General features: G+C 42.8%; 1 protein-coding gene and 1 long non-coding RNA gene across 2 annotated transcripts in view; one reads left to right on the top strand and one right to left on the bottom strand.

Moving 5' to 3' along the window:
* LONP2 (lon peptidase 2, peroxisomal) overlaps positions 1–23,031 on the top strand; it is a 98,157-nt gene that overhangs the window by 47,742 nt on the left and 27,384 nt on the right. Inside the window, exons 9-11 of the mRNA XM_005289834.5 lie at positions 3,251–3,401; positions 4,822–4,948; positions 6,602–6,732. Coding sequence (XP_005289891.1) covers positions 3,251–3,401; positions 4,822–4,948; positions 6,602–6,732 — 409 coding nt within the window. The remainder of the gene's footprint in view (positions 1–3,250; positions 3,402–4,821; positions 4,949–6,601; positions 6,733–23,031) is intronic.
* Positions 19,219–23,031, bottom strand: part of LOC122173915 (uncharacterized) — a 31,950-nt gene continuing 28,137 nt past the window's right edge. Inside the window, exon 5 of the long non-coding RNA XR_010592560.1 lies at positions 19,219–21,638. This is a non-coding gene — a long non-coding RNA (uncharacterized LOC122173915). The remainder of the gene's footprint in view (positions 21,639–23,031) is intronic.

Raw genomic sequence — 23,031 nt, 5'->3', positions numbered from 1 at the left:
TGATATAAAATCTGAATTGGGGAAACATATATTTATGGGTGAGGGGAGCCTCTCCCTTATGGAACGCCACAGGAGGAGAGGGGGCATGATCTGTGCTCTGCCACAGCCCCTGATTAGTTTGCAAGGATCATCACAGTTTCCAAATGGCTTGAAAGCAGTACAGGAAGTCTATGCAGAGAGTAATTCTTAAACATTTTTTTTAAAATCTATGGAAATTCCCTGGGGAAAACCATTATTAACCTAAAGTCAAGGCTGAAAGAATCTGTCGCTTACTTCAGCCAAACAACTTTGTAAGAAAAGTAAGAATTCTACTTTACAGCCCCCAAATTATTCAAAAAGTACAAATGCATTGTTGAGTTTATCCAAACAGCCTTAACTTTACATCAGAGCACCACCCTGAGCATGATCACAAACTGAGACAATCTTACCTGGTCATTACACAAGTTCATGTCATCAGTGACCATAAAACATAGAAGGCCAAATTATTTTCTAGTGCAAATGGGCAAAATGTCATTGATGTCAGCATTGTTTCCCATTTATACCAGCAGAGAACTTGGTCCCAATGCCTTTTTCGTAAAACATCCAGTGCTGGTGCCAGACAGTGATCTTTTTTTATGGTCCATCTGTTTTTAACAATTCCTGAACAGACAGGTAGCATATTGAAAGCATTTTTACTTAGTTATTCAAAAAATTCCATAAGCTGCAGAAGACACAAATGTCATAAGACTTGGAGCTAGTGTGTCTTTCTGTCCTAGAACAGAAATTTATTTGGCCAAGATCATGAAATTTTGGCACTTAGTGGAAAGAGCAGAAGTTTGTGTGATAATGAAGATTGAAACTTCATTTAGGAGATAGAGTTCAGGACAACAGCGCCTGTATTCCCCGTCATGGTCCATTCAGGGCACCTGCTCTCAGGCTTCTAGCTCCCCAGCCATGACCTCTCTTGCATGAAGACACAAGGCTCTCTCCCTTCTGGCTGAGGTGTTTCCAGGCTGCACAGTTCCCTGCCTACATTGTGAATTCCCTGCAAGTCAGACTGCCAAAACAGGCTTGCTCTACTTTTTGTCTCGGAGGCTATAAACAGTGTAGTTACCTACAGTTAAGTTACCACACAGCTTTCTAAGCAAGCATATTTATTCTTAAGGTAAAAGCATTACAGAGAAAACATCTCCACAATGGCTCTGGTTGGTGTCAGTCCTTCCAATCTTTCCCTATTGATTGGGCTCCCCCCCCCCCCCCCCATTGACAGAAGGTCCTGTCTGTTTGCTAGGTCGGAGCAAAGGCTCTTGATCATTTAAACCCAGGTTATTTATCCAAAAGTGCTTTCATTGTCTGCTGGTCTCTAGGGTATCCAGTTTGAACCACTATATGCAAGTCTCTCCAAATGGTGGTGCCCCGTCAGAGATTTTACAGACTGAATGAATTTGCATAATTACACCTCCACCCAGCCATGGAATTACATACAATCCCTGGCCCACAGTGATACATTCACTTACTACAGTAAGATATAACTTAATTCAGTAAGGTTTGTCCAGGATATTTAAAGAGATTGCCATATCTGTCACAGGAAAGATTTATGAAACCAGCTACGAAACCAGTGCTTTTTGCTTTTTTCGGTAGCCCACTGATAAACTGTTCAAATACCGTCTGAAAATTGGATGTCCATACCTACAATTGAAGCCTTCTTAAAACTCTTCAGGGGGAAAAAAAATTCAGGAAGCTGGAAGGCTAATGGCAATATGGTTACTGTGTCGGGGGGGGTTGCAAAATTTAGGATGTCCTGGCCATAACCTGAGCACATTTTGAAACTGGTTTAGAGGGGGGAAAAGCCCAAACCAAAAATTGATTAATTGGAAAATAAATTGACAAAGTTGTTATAAAAGGAAGAAGAGAAGATGGAAGGCTGACCACATAACAAGTTAAGTTAATATTCTTTGGATGATTTTAACTTTGCATTTGCACACGTTCGAATGTGTGGAATTTTTGTTTATTTAAATATAATGTGGAAGATTAAATTTGAATTTCCAAGTTTTTTAATATTGGCATATTAGGAAAAAACTAGAGCAGTCTCAAACTGGTACATTCTTTAAAGCTGAACTCTGGGTTAAGAGTTTTGAAATGGAGAGGATCCCACTTGAAATTAATTCAGAAGTAGTCAGTCAGTTTATAGTGTGAAAGTTCAGTGCAAATGACAATTCCTGATACAGTGAACTTTAACTTGATAGTGAATTTCTTTAGGAAAAAAGGACTTAACTGCTGCAGTGTTCCTCTATATTTAGGCTGAGTGATAGATGTGGAGTAATCAAGATGTCTTCATTTCTTTAAAAACACTGAAAAAAGAGTCTATATTTTGTTACATTTCTTGAGGGAGGGCTTTTCTGCAAGCAGAGATCTTTAAGAGGAGTCTTTGTTCTAGTTGTATAAATACTTCAGACACTATAAATACTCTGAATAACAATATGTGGAACCCTTCACTACTTCAGAGTATAACTTGAAAGGTAATCCCTGGCCTGTGGTATTAGGTGGATTACAGTGATTTGCGTAATATGTGCAGTCTCATGAGAGGGAATACTAACCTGAAGACTGAAGGCAGTTCTTAATTTCTGGTGTCAGTGGCCTCACCAGAGCCATGTTCACTGGAACGCTTGATGCTGTTGCTGGCATTGTGTAATATGAAGCCTGCAGGCAGAATCAGCATGAACTTTAAGAAAATGGTTGAGGATTATATAACCATTTAAAAAAGGCAGGGTTGACCATACAGGAATATGAAGAGTAATGCAAATAAAAGCTCTAATATAAGAGATTTTAAATACGTTAATTTTGAAATGCTTCTAGCAACTCCAGTGAAACTGAGCTGAAGTAAACTGGATGAGTTTAGAAGGCTTTGGCAATCATAATACACAGTCTGTACTGTACAGAGTTCACCTTTCAGTAGTTTGTGGTGTTTGTCTACTGTCAATACTCTAAATTAAACAAGTTTCATTAAGGGATTTCTATTGCAATTTTTTCCATGCAGTATAGAATCGACTAGTAAATAACTAAAACAGATGAACAGAATGTCAGAGACCAGGAATTACATTTAGGGCCTGGTACTGCATGCCTTACTCAGGCAAATCTGACACTGACATCCAATGGGAAATTTCAGTACGAATAGCAAATAGGAGATAGCTAAATAAAAGCATATATGTGGTGGTGTTTTGTTTTTTTGAAAGGGAGCAATTGCATTATTTTTGTGTTCACTCTTTTTAAGGTCTTGGATCCAGAACAAAATCATAGCTTCACTGATCACTACTTAAATGTAGCCTTTGACCTATCCCAAGTCCTTTTTATAGCCACAGCCAACACTACTGCTACCATCCCACCAGCTCTGTTGGACAGAATGGAGGTCATTCAGGTTCCAGGTAACACTTAAGTGCTTTGATTAAAATGATTGCTTTTTCCCTTCAAAAAAAAGTGTACTCTCATAAGGCTAGCACCACAGAAAATTAGAATCTGTTGCCAAGACTTTCTACAGCAACTAATTCATTTGATTGCCTCTATTTTTGGGTGTCCATCTTGAGACACTGTCAGAGGTCCTGATTTTCAGTGTGGGGGATGTTCAATGTTTCACTTTTGAAAATCTAGGCCTAAGCATGTGACATAGTTTGTGACAGATGCAGTACTGTGCAGTCTGTGAAGAACTTTAATGAATGGATTGGTGTATATCTGTCCTACCCTGCTGTCAGTTAATAGTTTCTTTACAAGATCTTGAAGAGAGAGCTTTTGCTTTGCAGCAGGAAGATTGGAGTTCTATCCGTGTTGAATGGTCACATCAGGGATCATAATGACATCCATTAAATTCTAGCTGGTCACAGATTTGTGGCTGTGTACAGCTAGATACTACATTGAAATGTACACTGATCTACACAGAAAAAGTCCTCTTGAGTGCCCCCTAATTCTTGTGGGGAGAGGAATCTCTTGGTGGTTTTATTTTTGTTACATTTTACATTCTGATACGTTTTACATGGCATACAGAACAAATTTTCAAAAGAGTCTCAGTTTACTCTCTAAGACCTCAATCCACAATTTCATATGTGCATAACTTTACTCATATAAATCCCAGTAGAATTGTTTGAGTGAATCAACTCTCACACATGCATGTTTGCAGGATTGGGATCTGATTTTTCATCTGAAATCTTGGGGGTTTAAATGGATATAATTCTGATATCCATCTACCAAACTTGAATGTGTAAGAGCTACTTGTAACCAAAAATCAGATAGATGTCTGATTCAGTTGTATATAAAATATCATTCCATAAACATACTGTGCAAACATAGTTACACCCATAATTGACTGCACCTGTGAAATTAGAGGATTTTTTCAAAATTATGCCCTGGATGATCATAATAAATAAATAATTGATTGTTCCCATATTGTCAAAAGAGTAACTATAGAGTATATGGACAGATGTGAAGTTTCCCCATAACGTACTTCAGAAGTATTTTCTGCTTTCATTGATTGTTCATACCATCTGGCATGGCAGAAGCCAAATCTTGGGAGTCTCTCAATCCAAGACCTGATCTAAGCAAAAATCAGCAATTTTTACAGGGTATGCTTTGGAATTTTGGAGTTTAAAACAACTGTCTAGTCGGGCAAGCAATTCACCTGTTGGAGCTAATGGACTCCTGAGATTATTGGAGATTGAGAGTGATTTGAATATAATTCAGTAAACTAACTCCTTACTTTGTTAAATTTTCTCAGTTTTACATTTAATTTAGTAAGAAGTTTGACGTCCTGGTACAGTATAGGTAAGAAGATGAATGAAATGCTTTCTTTTGAAGGATATACACAAGAAGAGAAGATAGAAATTGCACATAGACACTTGATCCCTAAACAGCTAGAACAGCATGGGTTGACTCCTCAGCAGATTCAGATTCCACAAGTAACTACCCTGGACATCATCACCAGGTAAATGTGCTGTTCGCTACTTTTAGGCTCTAGATTACTTTTCTTGTGGTACATTAATAGAAAATTTTTAATGTGACACCATAAAGCATTTCCACAAGATTAGTGAGGGATTCCTTTGTAAACTGAATAGTTAATGGCATAAATATTCCAGTGTTCTGTTGTCGTAGAGTCACAATATGCATAATTGTTCTAGCAGATCACCTGCTGCTTTTTGTTTTAATGGAAGATTTATTTATGCCTAGATTAGAAAATCCTTGTCAACGTCACCTGTAAAGAACCACTGTCTTAATCCACTACCTGTTGCATGTTTAAATAAATAAATGGAGATATCCTATCTCCTAGAACTGGAAGGGGCGTTGAAAGGTCATCGAGTCCAGCCCCCTGCCTTCACTAGCAGGACCAAGTACTGATTTTGCCCCAGACCCCTAGGTGGCCCCCTCAAGGATTGAACTCACAACCCTGGGTATAGCAGGCCAATGCTCAAACCACTGAGCTATCCCTCCCCCCCATGTAGAAACATGGTTTACACACAAAAAAAATAAAAAAAGTTTAAACATTAAAAAGTCATGTACGTAATTTCCCATTATTTTTTAACACCACTGATGCAAGATGCTCCAGATATATATTAAGGTAATAAAATTAACAGTGGAAAGTAATACAGAATAGAACATTCTATCCTTAAGGGGATTAAGTTAGGGGGTTGCTGTGGGCTACATAACTTTGAATTTCTTGACTTGTTTTGGATATTAAAATTGCACCTGCACTAGGACCAGCAACACAGGTGGGATGGGACGGTACAAGGAACCTACCTCCCACCTCAGCTTTGTGCATGCCACTCAAGGATGAGGGATGATCACAGTCCCTGTGTTTAGAGGTGCGCAAAAACTTACACATACTTCTGGAGATGAAAATTTTGCACAAGGGTGGAGTGATGCAGAAGATCACTCCACATTGGCCTGCATAAATGGTAGAGAAGGCAGCAGGCTACACTATCCACTTCACACTTCAAAAAGAGGAGAGAGGCCATGACAGGGACTGGAGAGGATGATCCTCTCTCTTTCCTCTGAGTGGCAGATCAAAAGAATGCTAGGTAGGAAGTGCAGGGTAAGTCTTGCAGAGGGCAGCAGCCTGGAGCACTGTAGACAGTGGTCAATAACATACATAGTGAGCGCCCTTGCACCCCCATCCCCCATCTTCACCCTTTCCTTTGAAAGGTAAGTTTTCTCTTCTGCTCAAAGTTCCTGTTTGAGGGAAATGCTTTTCCCATTTCTTCCCCAGCTGTGTATTCCTTACTTGAGAGAAAATATTTTTCTCCTTGCCTTCCCTGAAACTGCTCCTGGTCTCTTGGATCAAGAGTTGGTCACGGGTCTGCTGTGTGTTCCTCTGCTCTCTTCCACAGTATTGCTGCAGATTTTATGAGTAGGTGTCAGACACAGGTGCTCCTTTCTCCCTTTCCCTGCTCAGATTAGCATGTTCCAGCATCTTCAGAGAAATCTATAAACTAGAAACAAAGGAAAAACTACCATTGAAAATGTATCTATAGAGCAATAGGATTTGTAGGTGGGGGAGTTGATGTGTTGGTAAGTAAAACAAGCATTGATGATACTCTGCTTATAGACTTAAATCCAGAGTAAAATATTTTCTTTGTGGTAGATACACTAGAGAGGCAGGAGTCCGCTCTTTGGATCGGAAATTTGGAGCTATTTGCAGAGCAGTGGCTGTGAAAGTGGCAGAAGGACACCACAAGGAGACAAAGCCAGATCGCTCTGAAGTGACTGAAGAAGGTTTGTGTTCCTTTTCTGTACTTTATCAGAAAGTAGATTCATGGTGGTATGTTTGTTTGAGAAGTGCCTCCAGTATTCGGGGCCTGATTCATCACTGTCTTACTCTAGAGTTTTATGTCTCTGTAACTGCATTGTTTTATAATATTTTTCAATGGAATAACACCTTTGAAAACTGGAGTGAAATCGTGGTGAATCAGGCCCTGGAACATGTGTTGTAGGGCACAATTCCACCCTGCTAGGAAGATTAACTGGGTCATGAAATAGGCCTTTTTCATCTCCAATATCTGTGATTAAATTTGTATATGGTTTTCAGTCACTCAAATCAGGTTGTTAATGTAAACCAACTTTTACAAATCCCTTTTTGCTCTTCATGGAAAGTAAACTTTTTAACCAAAGCTTGAACTATGCCCTGGTTCTAATTTTTGTGAAGGTTTTTCTTTATTGTTCCGTCTCTATATCCAGAACATTGAAACAGTGTCCTTCTAATCCTAGGAAGCGACACTTCAGTGATCAAGAGTTTGTATTTGACATTTTGTTAAGTTAGATGTCTGGAGGAAGTGAAGGATTTTTTTCCCCCTCAGAGACAAACTCTTTTTAGTGTGCAAATGAAATTGTTCTGCATTTTGTAAGTACTGGGATTCTTTTTATTTGATCTAGGCGTATAGTAGTACTCAATATTGGTCTCTCAGAGCTTTAGTAACTTCTTTCAGTTTTATCAAGTCTATAGTTATTTTCCATTTATACAGAAGATAGTGATTTATTGGTCCCAGTAACCCACTAACCTCTTAACAATCAGTTGTAATGTCTCTTTGTGAAAAGTATCAGAGGGGTAGCGTGTTAGTCTGGATCTGTAAAAGCAGCAAATTGTCCTATGGCACAGGACTCTGCTTCTTTGTGGAAAGTTATCGCTGTACTAAAATGCACAGACGTTCGGGGTAGTTAGCATCATACTGCTGCAGTAGTATCTTGTTACTGTGTTGGAATAGTAAACGACAAACTTTTAACACAAATTTGGTCTCCTCACTCTGATGTTTTATTTGCATAGCAGAAGTTCACCAAATCTAATTAAACACTGATATTAACATTTGTTTTCCTGGTAGGAAATGTTCTGAGTGTTAAGCAGGTGCAGTAGGTTAATGAGCTAGACTTTCACTTGTGGCAGAGCTAAAGTCAGCTCTCCATAGATCATGAGAGAAATGTGCAGTACTCTAAACTTGTGTCCTAGTAGAGCTCTGCCACATTGTAAAGATATCATATATGGGTCAAATCTTGCGGTCTTGCTTCAGGCAAAACACTGTTATCTGTGGTAGTATTTCCTAAATAAGAACAGCAGGATTTGGCTTAGAAATGTGGTAGTTTTCCAGGTGTGGTATAGAAGGGGTTTTGCATCTCAAGAATAACGTACGTGTGTGTGTGTGTGTGTGTATGTGTATATTTATTTATTTATTTATTTTGCATCTCAAGAATAACGTGTGTGTGTGTGTGTGTGTGTGTGTGTGTGTGATTTTTTATATATATATATATTATCAATCTCACACACACACACACGTGTTGTTCTTGAGATGCAAAACCCCTGCTGTATAATACCTGGAAAACTACCACATTTCTAGGCCAAATCCTGCTGTTCTTATTTAGGAAATACTACAACAGATATATATATATGTGTGTGTGTGTGTATGTATGTTATATAAATAAATAAATAAAAATTTCTGGTAACCTTGCCCATTATTCATGCCTGGTAGAACCCTTTTTATTTATTTTTTTTTAAATGTGTGAACTGGTCTGTCATGGAAAAATAGCATGAAGAATATGAAAATAAATCAGATTTGAGTCAGTAAACTTGGCTTTCCAAGTGATGTATACAGTCATTGTCTCAGCATTCTTCTGTGTAGTAAACCCTGATAATTTTAGAGATGAATATACAAATACTTGATAAGAGAATTGGTGAGAGCTTGGAAACTATTTATGTCTATAAATTTGCTCTCACTACACTATTATTTGCTAGCATTTTTCTCAGACTTTGGAAATTAATAATAGCTTGCCGTCAGTCACGTGCTTATCTACTACCTGACATCTTGCTAAGAGTCCGTTTTTCTCCAAACATCTTTCTTAGCCAACTTTTTGTTTGTCATTTATGATAGCAGATAGACTAATTAGGACCAGAAGCAATAACCACAGATGGAAGTTATACAAGGTACAAGTTGTAGCTGTGGAATAGCTAGGAACCTAAAACAGTCTGTGATTATCATACCTGTTTTATTTGAGAAAGGAAAACAAATCGGTTTTAAAGCATTTCAGTGTTAATATGAACAGTACTATCAATATTTTTTCCGCTATTTTAAAAAACTTCAATGCCTGCCCATCTGCTTTGCTACTGAAAAGAGAGTTTATCTAGACTAGAATATATTGAGGCTGAGCAATGGAAGAGGGAGAGCAACCTTTATTTTGGCAAGCCATTTACTCAGATAAGACAGTACAGCAGGGTATATATATATATTTTTAATTTCTTTTGGTTCTTAAAACTTCTTTGCTTTTTGGATTCCAGCCCTAAGCATTTAGTCAAATCATGGTGGTGGAAGTTGTCAGAGCAAATTGCACAGGAGAAACCATTCTGCAGGGAATGCAGGCTCAGGATAGAAAAGGAGAGAATACTACTCTTAAAGTAGTTGAAACATATGATTAACTCAAACTGCTTGAACTTTTACCTAATTTCCAGGCTTTTTTTTACTACGGAGTTTTCCATTGGCACTGGTGATGTTGATGCAGCTATTGCCAGCCACTGGCATTTTGACAATTTTTCCTTCAAAATGGACTAGAGGGTGACACCAACCCCTGTAAAGTCTTTAATATTTTGTTCCGACTGTGTCCTCCCTTTTTGTTTTATTTAAAATTGTTTTATATTCTTTACTTCAACATCCCTTTGTGAGAGGAAGTACAAATACAGTTTGGTTGTGTATATGCAGTGGGACAGGATGATGAAGGTTTGAGAGCAGGCATTTTGTGTCTGTGTTGAATGGCATCTTTCCAATAGGGATGTGGTAGAAAAACATTTGTAAAAAGTAGACCTTCAGTGGGCTTTCCTACATGCCTTGTGGCTTTATTTCTTTGCTACTTTTCTGTTCTCTGGAGCAAGAACTTTTGCTTTCTTCCTAGATTCCTAAGTAGCATAATAGTTTATGCCAGACATAATAATACCTTGCTCCTGTATAACAATTTTCATCAGTAGATCTCAAAGTTATTTATAGAGGAGGTAAGTACCATTATCCTCATTTTACAGATGGAAAACGGAGGCACAGAAAAGTGAAATGACTTGTTCGAGGTCAGCTAGCAGGCCAGTGGCTGAGTTGGGAATAGAACTCGGGTATCTTGATTCCTACCCAACTGCTTTATTCACTAAACCACACTGCCCCTCTAATAAAAATGCATCCTCTTTCAAATATCGCTATACAGTAGTAAATATTAAAATCAGGTGCTCATTCATAGGGTTTTTAAGAGTTTTCATGTCTTCTCACCATTTATTTTCGCTTCTGAATTAATATCCCTTGGATAAGAAATACCACTAATAACCCCACACACATTTTTTTATTCAATACTGAGTCAAAACCATGGTATGTCCTCAGAATTCTGTCATTTTTCTTCAAGTGGTTGCTCATATCGATTCCAATTAGGTGTGTGCACGCCGCATGCACAGGTCATATATTGACCGCCAATATCGGCAGGGTGATATATTGAGCGCCATGGAGGCGCCACTCCAGGGGGCTCCACAGCTGACCCGACGGGTGCTGCTAGGGGAAAAACTTTCCGACAACTGTGCCCATGGCCCGCACACGCCTAATTGGAATAGATATGAGCAACACATCTCAAAGAACATCACTTACAAGAAGGTGAGTAACCGTTTTTTTCTTTGCAGCAGAGAATACATATGCATGCTAATGAACATGCTTATCTTAAATGTGAATTATAAAATGCACTTTTACTGTTAGGATGTAGAATATACTTTAGAGATTGTTTTTCTGTTTAGATTGGCTATGGGAGTATTAGTTTCAGTATCTTTATACTTCAAAACATATTGCTTTTTCCATATACGTTTTGTGAGACAGATAATTGTCTATTTTTTAGTGTCCACCTCTCTACACTAGAAGGACCTTAAGATAGACTACACTGTTTAGATTGCCTAGTGCTGAGTACCTTTCAAAGCTCCTAGCAAGCTCGTATTGTGGAAAAACCTTCAGTAATCTTTATGCCAGTCATCAAAAACCATGGAGACGTTGAACATTGTGAATAGTGGAGAACTTAAGAGGTTAAGGGCAAGACATGTATAGATATTATATGCCAAGGGTTTTTTCATGCACTATACATTTTCAGGTGACCACTCCATATTGAAAATGGAGACTTTTCTGAGACCAGAAAAACAGGAAAAAATCAGGTTAGTAATATGCAGTTCAGTAAGCTTTCAGAGTTCTTCCTGTAGAAATATACCATTAATTAGAAAGGAACATATAAAGGGACTTTACCAATTATAAAACTCTGTTACATGATATTTCTGTGTAATTTTCCTTTCTATTTTTTCCTTATCCAATACTTGTTCTTCTTTTTCAACTTGCCATTTCCTGTGATCTTGTGAGAGCATAAGAATTTCCACAGAAATAACACTGCTCTACAGCCAAAATGCTTCTGAAATAAATTTAGTCAAACTTTACTAATTCTGGGTCACTGAGAACGAAAATGATGCTTAAAATTGTTGATTGGCTCTCGTTTTCAAGATATGCTATTGGGTCAGTATATATGACCCTTGACTTGGGAATGGCGGAGGATAAGTGAGTTATAAAGGGAAGGGATCTCAATTTAAACCAGAAATAACTAAAATACATCTTTGACCTGATCTATGAATAAATCTATGACTGGGTTTGGACAGTACTTGCTTTTTAGGCAAAACAATGAATGATGCAATCTGAAGCTGGTATTGCGTCATACATGATATGAATTGCATCATGTTATTCCTAGAAGTCATGGATGATGCCATCATAATGAAGCTTACATCACTCTGCTGAACAAATTGCCGTATATCAGCTCTAGAAATCATACAGTGTCGTGCTCTCTTATTTGTCAGTGTTTGATTTTGCAAAGGGACACATTTCTGTTTAGACAAAGTGAGCAGAGATGCCTCGTACTTGTGTGAACAGTGCAGATAACTTCTGCTATGTTTGTGGTGAAGTGACTTTTGCATCACAAAAGCGCAGTATAACCACTATGGTTAAGAAAGCCTATCACCTTTATTTTGGCCGCAAAATTGGAGATCAGGACAAGAGGTGGGCCCCACACAAATGCTGCAACACTTGTGCAACAAATCTTCGCCAGTGGTTGAACAGGAAAAGGAAATCTATGCCTTTTGCAGTGCCAATGATTTTGAGAGAGCCAACAGCTCATACCAGCAAGTGTTACTTCTGCATGGTGCCTCCAGTTGGGAAAGGTGTGTCAAAGAAGAAAAAGTGGACTGTGCATTATCCAAACATTCCATCAGCTATCCGCCCAGTACCTCACGGAGAAGGACTGCCGGTTCCTGATGTACCAGAATCATTCTCACTTGAGTCAGACGAGGAAGAGGATGAAACTTCTGGTCCTGAACCATCAATGTCACAGGACCCACATTTTCTCCCATCCTCCTCCTCTGAACCACACCTCATAACACAAGGTGAACTGAATGACCTTGTCAGGGATTTGGAACTACCCAAGAGTAAGGCAGAGCTGTTGGGCTCCAGACTACAGCAGTGGAATCCTGGCAGATGATGTTAGGGTTTCCATGTTCCGTGACTGTCAAAAGGATCTTGTCCCATTCTTCTTCATGGAAGGTGATCTTGTAGCCTGCAACAACATCGAAGGTGTGATGGCAGCCCTCAACATCGTTCACGATCCAGATGAGTGGAGACTGTTCATTGATTCATCGAAGACGAGTCTTAAAGCTGTTTTACTGCATAATGGCAATGTTTTGCCATCAATTCCAGTTGGTCATGCAGTCCATATGAAGGAAACCTATGACAACATGAAACAACTTTTGAGGTACATAAACTATGACCAACATCAGTGGCAGCTTTGTGGCGATTTGAAGGTTGTTGCTCTCTTGCTTGGTCTGCAGACTGGATACATAAAGTACTGCTGTTTTCTCTGCGAATGGGATAGTCGTGCAAGAGATTCCCACTACATCAAGAAAGATTGGCCACTCCGACAGTCATTGGAGCCTGGGAGGAAAAGTGTTCAGCATCCACCACTTGTTGAATCAAGGAAAAAACGGTTACTCACCTTTGTAACTGTTGTTCTTCGAGATGTGTTGCTCATATCCATTCCAATTAGGTGTGCGCGGGCCGCATGCACCATCGTCGGAGAAATTTTCTACCCTAGCAACACCCGGTGGGTCGGCTGTGGAGCCCCTGGAGTGGCGCCTTCATGGCGCTGGATATATACCCCAGCCGACCCAGCGCCCCCTCAGTTCCTTCTTGCTGGCTACTCCGACAGTGGGGATGGGGGGCGAGTTTGGAATGGATATGAGCAACACATCTCGAAGAACAACAGTTACAAAGGTGAGTAACTTTTTTTCTTCTTTGAGTGCTTGCTCATATCGATTCCAATTAGGTGACTACCAAGCCTTACCTAGGCGGTGGGGTCGGAGTGAGACATCGCTGTGTGCAAAACCGCTGATCCGAATGCAGCATCATCTCTGGACTGCTGTACCAGTGCATAGTGAGCGGCGAAGGTGTGGACCGATGACCAAACCGCAGCTCTACAAATGTCTTGGATCGGGACTTGAGCCAGGAAGGCAGTCGAGGAGGCTTGAGCCCTCGTAGAGTGGGCGGTGAGGAGCGGCGTCGGGGCACCGGCCAGGTCGTAGCAAGCATGAATGCAGGACGTGATCCACGAGGAGAGACGTTGTGAGGAGACCGGTAAGCCTTTCATCCGGTCGGCCACTGCAACGAAGAGTTGTCGTCTTCCTAAACGGCTTTGTACGCTCAATATAGAAAGCCAGGGCCCTGCGTACGTCCAAGGAATGCATACGCTGGTCTTGACGGGTGGCGTGCGGCTTAGGATGGAAGACTGGGAGAAATATATCCTGGTTCACATGAAAAGGTGAAACTACCTTGGGAAGAAAGGCAGGGTGGGGGCGAAGCTGCACCTTGTCTTTATGGAAAACTGTGTATGGAGGTTCGGACGTAAGCGCCCTGATTTCAGAAACCCGCCTTGCTGAAGTGATGGCTACCAGGAAGGCTGTCTTCCAAGATAGTTACAGGAGTGAGCGGGTAGCCAATGGCTCGAACAGGGGCCCTGTGAGCTTGCAGAGAACCAGGTTAAGATCCCACGCCGGAACGGGTTGGCATTGCTCTGGGTACGTCCGGTCTAAGCCCTTGAGGAATCTAACGACCACCGGGTTAGAGAAGACCGAGGAAGTCAGTTCTCCTGGGTGGAACGCCTATATAGCGGCCAGGTGAACCCTGATTGAAGATATCGCCAAGCCCTGCTGTTTCAGGGATAGGAGATATTCGAGTATAAAGGGAATTGACGCCTGCAAGGGGGGCGTAGCCCGCTGCGCGCACCAACAGGAGAACCGTTTCCACTTGGCTAAGTAAGTGGTCCGTGTAGAGGGCTTTCTACTTCCCAGCAGAAACTGTTGCACGGGATGTGAGCATTGTAGCTCTGTCCGATTTAGCCATGGAGCAACCACGCTGTGAGGTGGAGCGATTGCAAGTCGGGGTGACAGTCGGCCGTGGTCCTGAGAGATCAGGTCTGGGCACAAGGGAAGCGTGATCGGAGTTTGAACCGATAGCTCCAGAAGTGTGGTGTACCAGTGCTGTCTTGGCCAAGCTGGAGTGACTAGAATGAGACGTGCCTCGTCTCTGCGTAGCTTGAGCAGTACCATGTGGACCAGTGGGAATGGAGGAAAAGCGTAAAACAGCTGGTCTTTCCACGTCAGAAGGAAAGCATCTGAAAGGGAGCCCGGAGATCGCCCTTGTAGGGAGCAGAACACGTGGCACTTCCTGTTGGCTCGAGATGCGAACAGGTCGACCTGGGGAAATCCCCACCTCTGGAAGATGGAATAGATGATGTCTGGGCTATCGACCACTCGTGCGTCTGGAAGGATCTGCTGAGACGGTCCGCTAGAGTGTCCTGGACTCCAGGGAGGAACGATGCCATGAGATGTATCGAGTGGGCAATGCAGAACTCCCACAGGCGAATGGCCTCTTGGCATAGGAGAGACGACCGGGCTCCTCCTTGCTTCTTGATGTACAACATGGCCGTGGTGGTGTCTGTGAGGACTGACACGCAACGGCCGTGCAGGAGACCGAGAAATGCCTGACAGGCTAGATGCATGGCCATCAGCTCTCAAACATTGATGTGCAGAGCTAGTTGGGATGCGGTCCACAGGCCCTGAGTGTGGTGCTCTCCGAGGTGAGCGCCCCAACCGAGAGATGAAGCGTCCGTGACCAGGCGCAGGGAGGGTTGTGGGGCGTGAAACAGCATTCCTGCACCAACCGCCTTGTGATCCAGCCAGCAGGTGAGAGAGGTCAGGACCGAGTTCGGTATCGTGACCACCATGTTCTGGTTGTCCCGATAAGGACGGTACACCGACGATACCCAGGCCTGAAGTGGGCGAAGCCGAAGTCTGGCATGCCCGGTTACGTAAGTGCAAGAGGCCGTGTGTCCCAACAGGCTGAGGCACGTCCTTATTGTGGTAATTGGGAAGACCTGGAGCCCTTGGATGATGCCTGTGATGGTGTGAAACCGATTGTCTGGTAGAAGAGCTCGGGCGAGTCTGGAGTCTAAGACTGCCCCGATAAACTCTGTTCTCTGGGTTGGCTCCAGAGTGGACTTTTCTTTGTTGAGTAGAATGCCTAACTCGTGGAATGTTTGCAGTATTATCTGGACGTGAGCTTGAACTTGCTCCCTGGTGCGGCCGCGCACCAGCCAGTCGTCTAGATACGGGAACACCCGTATCCTTTGTCTACGAAGGTATGTTGCCACGACAGCCATACATTTGGTGAACACTCTCGGAGCCGCGGACAAGCCGAAGGGAAGGACAGCAAATTGGTAGTGCACTTTGTTTACTACAAATCGAAGGAAGCGCCTGTGTGGGGGCGTAAATTGCTATATGAAAATATGCGTCCTTCATGTCGAGGGTGGCGAACCAGTCTCCAGGATCCAGGGAAGGGATGATGGTCCCCAAGGAGACAATGCGGAACTTCAACTTTACTATGAATTTGTTGAGTCCGCGTAAGTCTAAAATGGGACGTAGACCCCCTTTTGCTTTGGGGATCAGGAAGTAGCGAGAGTAGAACCCCCTGCCCCTTAACTCTGGGGGAACCTCCTCTATGGCCCCCATGGAGAGGAGGCCAAAAACCTCCTGTGTAAGGAGATGCTCGTGAGAAGGGTCCCTGAAGAGGGACGGGGAGGGGGGTAGGAGGGGGGGAACAAAGAAAACTGGAGAGCGTATCCCCTCTCCACCGTGCGAAGGACCCAGCAGTCCGAGGTTATAATGGACCAAGCACAGTGGAAACGGGAGAGGCGATCCCGAAAGGAGGGAGATGGATCCTGGGTAGTGGCTGGGGCGCCGTCCTTGAGTGCACCTTCAAAAGTTTTGTCTAGGACCTGAAGGTGGCCTAAGCGGGCCCTGGTTCTGACCGGGTTGAGGGCCGGTCGACCTTCGTCAACCACCTAGTCCCTGCCTTCTGGCAAAGTTTTGTCTTGGACGAGGTGAGGGAGGGTAGAACCTTTGCGGCTGGGGCCTAAAGGGTCTGCGCTGGGGCCCTGGGACATGCATCCCCAGGGAGCGCTTGACGGTTCTCGAATCCTTGAGGCTCTGCAATCGAGAGTCCGTCTTGTCCGAGAATAACCCTTGGCCCTCGAACGGTAGATCCTGCAGGGTCTGCTGCAGTTCTGGCGGTAAGCCCGAAACCTGGAGCCAGGAGACGCGTCGCATAGCTATGCCAGATGCTAGTGTCCTGGTGGCCAAGTCCGCTATGTCCAGGGAGGCTTGTAAGGAGGTCCTAGCCACCTTCTTACCTTCCTCCACTAAGGCCCCGAACTCCTCCCTTGAGTCCTGGGGAACCAACTCTTTGAATTTACCCATGGAGTTCCATGAGTTGTAACTGTAGTGGCTCAAGAGCGCCTGTTGGTTCACGGCTCTGAGCTGCAGACCCCCCGCTGAGTACACCTTACGCCCGAACAAATCGAAGCGTTTAGTGTCCTTCGATTTGGGCGCTGCCGCCTGCTGGCCATGACGCTCTCTTGCATTCACCGAGGACACGACTAGTGAACACAGTGGAGGGTGCGTGTATAAGTATTCATGGTCCTTGGAGGGGATGAAGTACTTTCTCTCTACCCCTCTGGCAGTGGGTGGAATGGAGGCAGTGACCCAAGTCAGCGGCAGCCTGACCCTGGGGAGGGTATGCTGATCGTGAAGCCCCGTCGGATGAGCAAGACGCTGATCTCGAGGGCCAGGGCGATGCCGAAAGCAGCGGCATCGGCTCGGTCCGGTTCAGTGCCGATCGGTGCCGGTCCGTAGGCGAGCAGTCCCTGCGCAGTGCCGGTGAGTGGTACCGTGATAGAGATCAGTGCCGCTGACCATGTTGGTGCCGAGATCCGGATCTGGACCGAGATGAAGACGACCACCTGTAGGCGTGGTGCCAGGAGCGGCCCCTCGAACTGGAGCGGCACTCGTACCGGTGCTGAGAACTACGTCTAGATTCCGACCGGTACCGATGGTCCTGACGGTGCTGAGACGTCGATTGGTGCCGTGAAGAAGACCTAGGCCGCGAGTACGACTGGTGCCGGGGTGAAAGTCGGCGCTGGGACTGTGAGCGGCGTCGGGACCTGCTCCGAGACCTGGAGCGGTGCCGCGAGTCCACGCTCGGAGATGGCGGGCGTACCAGGGCAAGCTTGCCCCTGGATTGCACAGTCCGAAGAGCGGGCGGTGCCGCGGGTTGAGACGGCGCCGGCTCCGTGAGAGCGATGAGGTCTTTCGCCGTCACAAAGGTCTCCGGAGTAGACGGAAGACAGGGCTCCACCACGGACTGAGGCGGTGAGCCACTCCGCACCGGACTCAACGGTGTAGAAGATATTTGCGTCTTCTGGCACTCTAGAGGCGGACGCGGCTCTACCACCGGTACTGGGGGAGCCGGTGCCTGTAGGACAGCGGCTTCCTGTGTCTTGCGGGGTCTCTTATGTCCCGGAGACAGGGAACGGCGCCGAGGCGCTTGTGGCGGACGCGGTGCCGAGGGAGGACGGTGCTGTGAGGCCTTATCCGCGTCTGCTCGCGGTGTAGTACCGGTAGGTGCCGCCGGGGCGCTGCGCACCGAGGCGCTCGGTGCTGGAACTTGGCGTGCCGAGGGAGGATCTGGGCTAAGTGCCGCCTCCATGAGGAGCTGCTTGAGTCTAAAGTCCCGCTCCTTTTTAGTCCTGGGTCTGAAAGCCTTACAGATTTTGCACTTATCTGTCTGGTGGGACTCTCCTAAACACTTCAGACACGAGTCGTGCGGATCTCCCGTTGGCATAGGCTTAGCACAGGACGCGCACAGCTTAAAGCCAGGAGCCTTGGGCATGAGCCCGGCTATGCGCCGGGGGAAAGGGGGGGAGAAATAGCCCCCTTAACTTCTGCTAACTATTTACAACTATTTAAAATTAATGAACTATTAACAATCTAAGAATATTCTACAACTATAACTACAACTATCTATAAGAATTACAGGATAAGCTAGTGAGAGTGGAGAACAGCTATGCCGCGCTCCACAGTTCCAACGACTGTCGGGGCGGTAAGAAGGAACTGAGGGGGCGCTGGGTCGGCTGGGGTATATATCCAGCGCCATAAAGGCGCCACTCCAGGGGGCTCCACAGCCGACCCACCGGGTGTTGCTAGGGTAGAAAATTTCTCCGATGATCGTGCACGCGGCGCGCGCACACCTAATTGGAATCGATATGAGCAAGCACTCGAAGAAGAAGATTTTGTTACCACCCTTACACATCAAGCTGGGTCTGATGAAGAACTTTGTCAAGGCCATTGACAAAACACAAGCAGCTTTCAAGTACCTCCGTGGAAAATTTCCAAGGTTAAGTGAAGCTAAGATAAAGGAAGGTGTCTTTGTTGGTCCTCAGATTCGTAAACTTCTTCGAGAAGATGCATTTGGCATGGAAAGCCTTCCAGTTAGTGGCAATAAATTTTCTCAGAAACAACAAGGCAGACAACTACAGGTTGTTGGTGGAAAACCTCCTCAAGGCATACAAAGCCTTGGTTGCAACATGTCACTAAAGATACATTTTTTGCACACTCGTCTAGATTTTTTTCCACCGAACTGCAGAGCAGTGAGCGACGAGCACGGCGAGTGATTTCACCAGGGCATTGCAACAATTGAGAAACGCTATCAGGGCAAACGTTATCACCCCACCCCCAGTTATCGGCTCCCTTTGGCATTCACACTCCATACAGTTTTCACACCAGAGACCTGCTTGGGATAAAAATAAAAAGTTTATTTAATAGAAAAACCACAGATTCAAAATGAAATAGTAGGGGGAGAGCAAACATATATAAATTACAAAGAAAATAAACATAACCTCAGGCTTTACAGTTACAATTTTCTATATAAATGCGCACACACCTTCACAACCATAACCTGTATACATATCTCATAATGACTAGTAAGTTCATTGCATTTACAGACATTCATAAAAGATTTTACTTAATATATTCTTAGAGTTAAATAACACAATATGCGATCAGTTGCTTTAACTGCTTATTTCTGGGGGGATTAAACCTTCTGTCCTCCCTTGGGGTGTCTAGACCCCGATTATCACAGTTTCTAATGAAACAGTTAAAAGCTAGCTTAATAACATAACTTCTGATATTATGAATTATTTACTGTTAGTTTGCAGAACAAAAAAAGAGTTGTATTAGAAAGTTGAAGTAATCCAGTAAGGGAGTTATTTACAGTGTAAAATTAGTGCTGGACTTGCAACTCCTGCCAGCTAGAAAAGTAATTGCAAGCTATATGCTTCAAAACAGAGTGAAACGGTTAGTATTTTTGGTTGACACACTATTTGGCACAGACCCAAAAGCACTGAGCTGTGAACGGTTGTCTTTGTGTTTGTGGGGTCTAAAGTGGCAGCAGGCAAACAGAGAATAATGGAAAGGAGTCTAGAGGGCAGGTGGGACTTAAAGTTAATCTTTGCTAATCTAGAGTCATTTACAGAATGGTGCACTCATCTTTAAAATATGGGGTTTATTTTGTACTATTAATGTATTTATATCCAGCTGTATTTTCTGAAGCATATGTCATCAATTTAAAAATATATATTATCTGTATTTTTGTTTTGATTTTTCATTCAGGTTGTCAAGTGAACATACATTTCCTTAACATCAGTTAAACAAAATAATACAATCTCTTTTGAGAAGAGTATTATATTTGAACATTAGTAGGAACATTGGCAATTGTATAATAAAGTCCTTACTATATTATGTTTTAAATTTTGCTCCTAGCCGGAGTTTGGGTTTTTTGGTATGGTAATGATTCAATCTGGTTTTACTTAATTAATGATACTTTTAATGAGTACGCAGTGCACCATCATTACTATTGTCACCTAGCAAATTATTTTAAACTACTAATTGAATTTTCTGTGTCAAAAAAACATACTGTTGCCAATATATCTGTAAGGGGCTACATTTCTGAGGTGGTGGTAAGCCTCCATGAGACTCCAAGAAAGGGCTAAAAACATGTGGCTTTCTTAATCTGGTTGTTAAATGTTTGGGTCACAAACATGGTTGTTTTTGTAGTGTGTATGGGAACTTAGAACACTTGGGCAAACATCCCTTTGCTTGCAAAAAGTGGTGAGGGCTTCTGTTTTATATCCCGTCCCAAAAAACCAGCACTGCAAGCAGCACAGGGCCTCCTTAAACACTGTGCTGGGGAGCTGGCTCATTCAGTCTGATAAGAGTAAATTCCCAAGTGGTATAGCTGCAGGCCCTTGTAAGTTTTGAATAAAGTTGCACTGTGGTTAATATACTTAAGGAATCTTAGAAAAATGTAATGCTTGGTTTGCTTCCCAAATCTCTTGGGGTCCCCTCCCCCCCATATAGGCCAAGTTGCCCAGATGCTGTCCAAAAAGTTGGTTGTGGGAACAAACTATTTGTCATTTAATGTTTCATTTTATCAATACTTTCTTGCATGACATCAAAATCAAAAAATGTGTTGGGGTGTTATATAAAGCATGATACCAAGACCATAATATCCTTAAACGAATAATTGTAAAACAAATTAAAATATTTTATTGATTCTGAGCCACTTTCTGCTATCAGATGTTCATGTCCAACTTTTAAAAATATTGTAATCTGAGGCCTCATCCTGCAACCAACCCTTACTCATATGAACATACTCCCATTGAAGTTAATTGAACCATAATCTTTTGAGAAATGTCTAAGGCCCTGATCCTGCAAATGTTTACACGCGTGCTTAACTTTAAGACAGCAGAACTACTCACATGCTTAAAGTTAAGCATATGTGTGTTTGCAAGATGGAATAGTAATTGTGTGAGTTTGAAAGGAAAAAAGTACATTTGTGGAATGACACCTGAATATATAGTTCTTAAGCTTTAGAGTAAAATGCTGGAAAAAAGAAAATTCTGCATTAGATAACTTAGGCTGTTTGTCAGGTCCAGATGTCACCCACTAGAAGATTGCTTTAGCAGGAATAGTTTATGATCCAAATTCTGTTCTGTTATTCCATTGAAAATCTGAAGTTGTAGCACCACTGATATCACAGAAGTTGCTCTGGGTCTGTACTGGTGTAACTCAGAAGAATTTAGGCCTTCATCCTTGCAACAGGTAAGCTTAAGAAAAAGTACTTCTGTGGGGTATTCCTGGAAACCCCACCGGACTGAAAAGAGAAGGAGAAAAAAAGCAATGAATGACAGTATGGGGGCTCAAAGCCTGCACTTGTAAAGAAGAGGAAATGGTGTTTACATATTTGGTTAGTTTGAAGCTTGTTTTTACAGAGTGAGCATTGATTAATGAAGAGAATTAGTTTTTAGAATAATCATATATTTTTATTTTATTTATTTGCCTAGAGTCCTCAACTGAAATTGAGGCTCAATGGTGCTAGGCACTGTACATGCATGTATTGTGAGGCAGGCCCTCTCCCAAAGATCTTACATTTTTAAATAGGCAAAAAGCAAGAGACAAGGCTATGTAGTTGCCCCAGGTCACACAGGATGTCTGTGATATTCTCAGGAATTGAACCCAGGCCTCCTGAGTCTGAGACAAGTGCTGCAACCCTTTCAGTCCTGTAATACCTGCATGATAATTTTACAACAGAGAACTTCATTCCACGGGATCATTAATCCAGCACCCTTCATGGGTGCTTAAATTCACCCCTGTTAATTTGGGATGGAGGGAGGAGTGTGGAAATAAAACAGCTCTGCTAGCTATAGCCAAAAACGCTTTTCTGTGCGCTAATTGGTCAGTACAAAAACATCAGCAAGCACATATTGAATGAGTTAGGACCACAGGGGGGAAATTGTGGAGCAGTTCACTTTCCTGAACCTAAATTTCTCTTGAAGTTTTTCTAATACCCCCTCATCAATTTCTTGAGGATAATTAAATATTTTGGGTAAAGACTAAACTTGTATAATACAATCCAATGATAGCAGTGTTTGTTTTGTTAAATTAATCTCTTGTGTCTTATCTGTGTACAGTAAAATACTGTCTGTGGAATGGCATTATGAAACATACTGGTGCTAAACAGCTTTCCCACAAAATTCTCCTTAGGTTGAGGAAGATAAGAACCACCACTGTCGTCTAATTCACCCTGCCACCTATAAAGCAGTTCTGTGCATTTCCTTCTTAATTTGGAGGCATGTAGGGAATACTAGGTCTGTGGGGCTCTTGCAGGTAAATACTGTAAATTAGTTAAGGAGAAGAGAATGTTGCCTTTTTCCCCTTCTTGCATTTAAGGACAAAAACCCTTTGTTTTTATGCTGATTTTTTTTTTTAAAAAAAATTTTTGTCCTCCTTTTGTAGCCATGCACTAAAGCAGTTTATGATACATTAAATATTGTTTAAATTTTATTTTCAAGTTTTCTATTTCGCTTCTGGTCAACAGACAAAATCAGAACTCTCTGTTTGTGAAACAATCTGGTTAGCTGATGTTGACCAAATTTGTTGTGTGGAAACCAGTATTTATCAGAAGACAGACATTTATTGGTACAGCATGAGCAAACTGTACAGAACTTCTGCTTATTCACTTTCATTGTATTCCTAAAAAAAAAAAG

This window comes from Chrysemys picta, chromosome 14 (genome assembly GCF_011386835.1).
Source record: "Chrysemys picta bellii isolate R12L10 chromosome 14, ASM1138683v2, whole genome shotgun sequence".
Taxonomy (NCBI): domain Eukaryota; kingdom Metazoa; phylum Chordata; order Testudines; family Emydidae; genus Chrysemys; species Chrysemys picta.
Note: the sequence above shows the minus strand (reverse complement) of the source record. Positions and strands in the feature narration are given on the sequence as shown.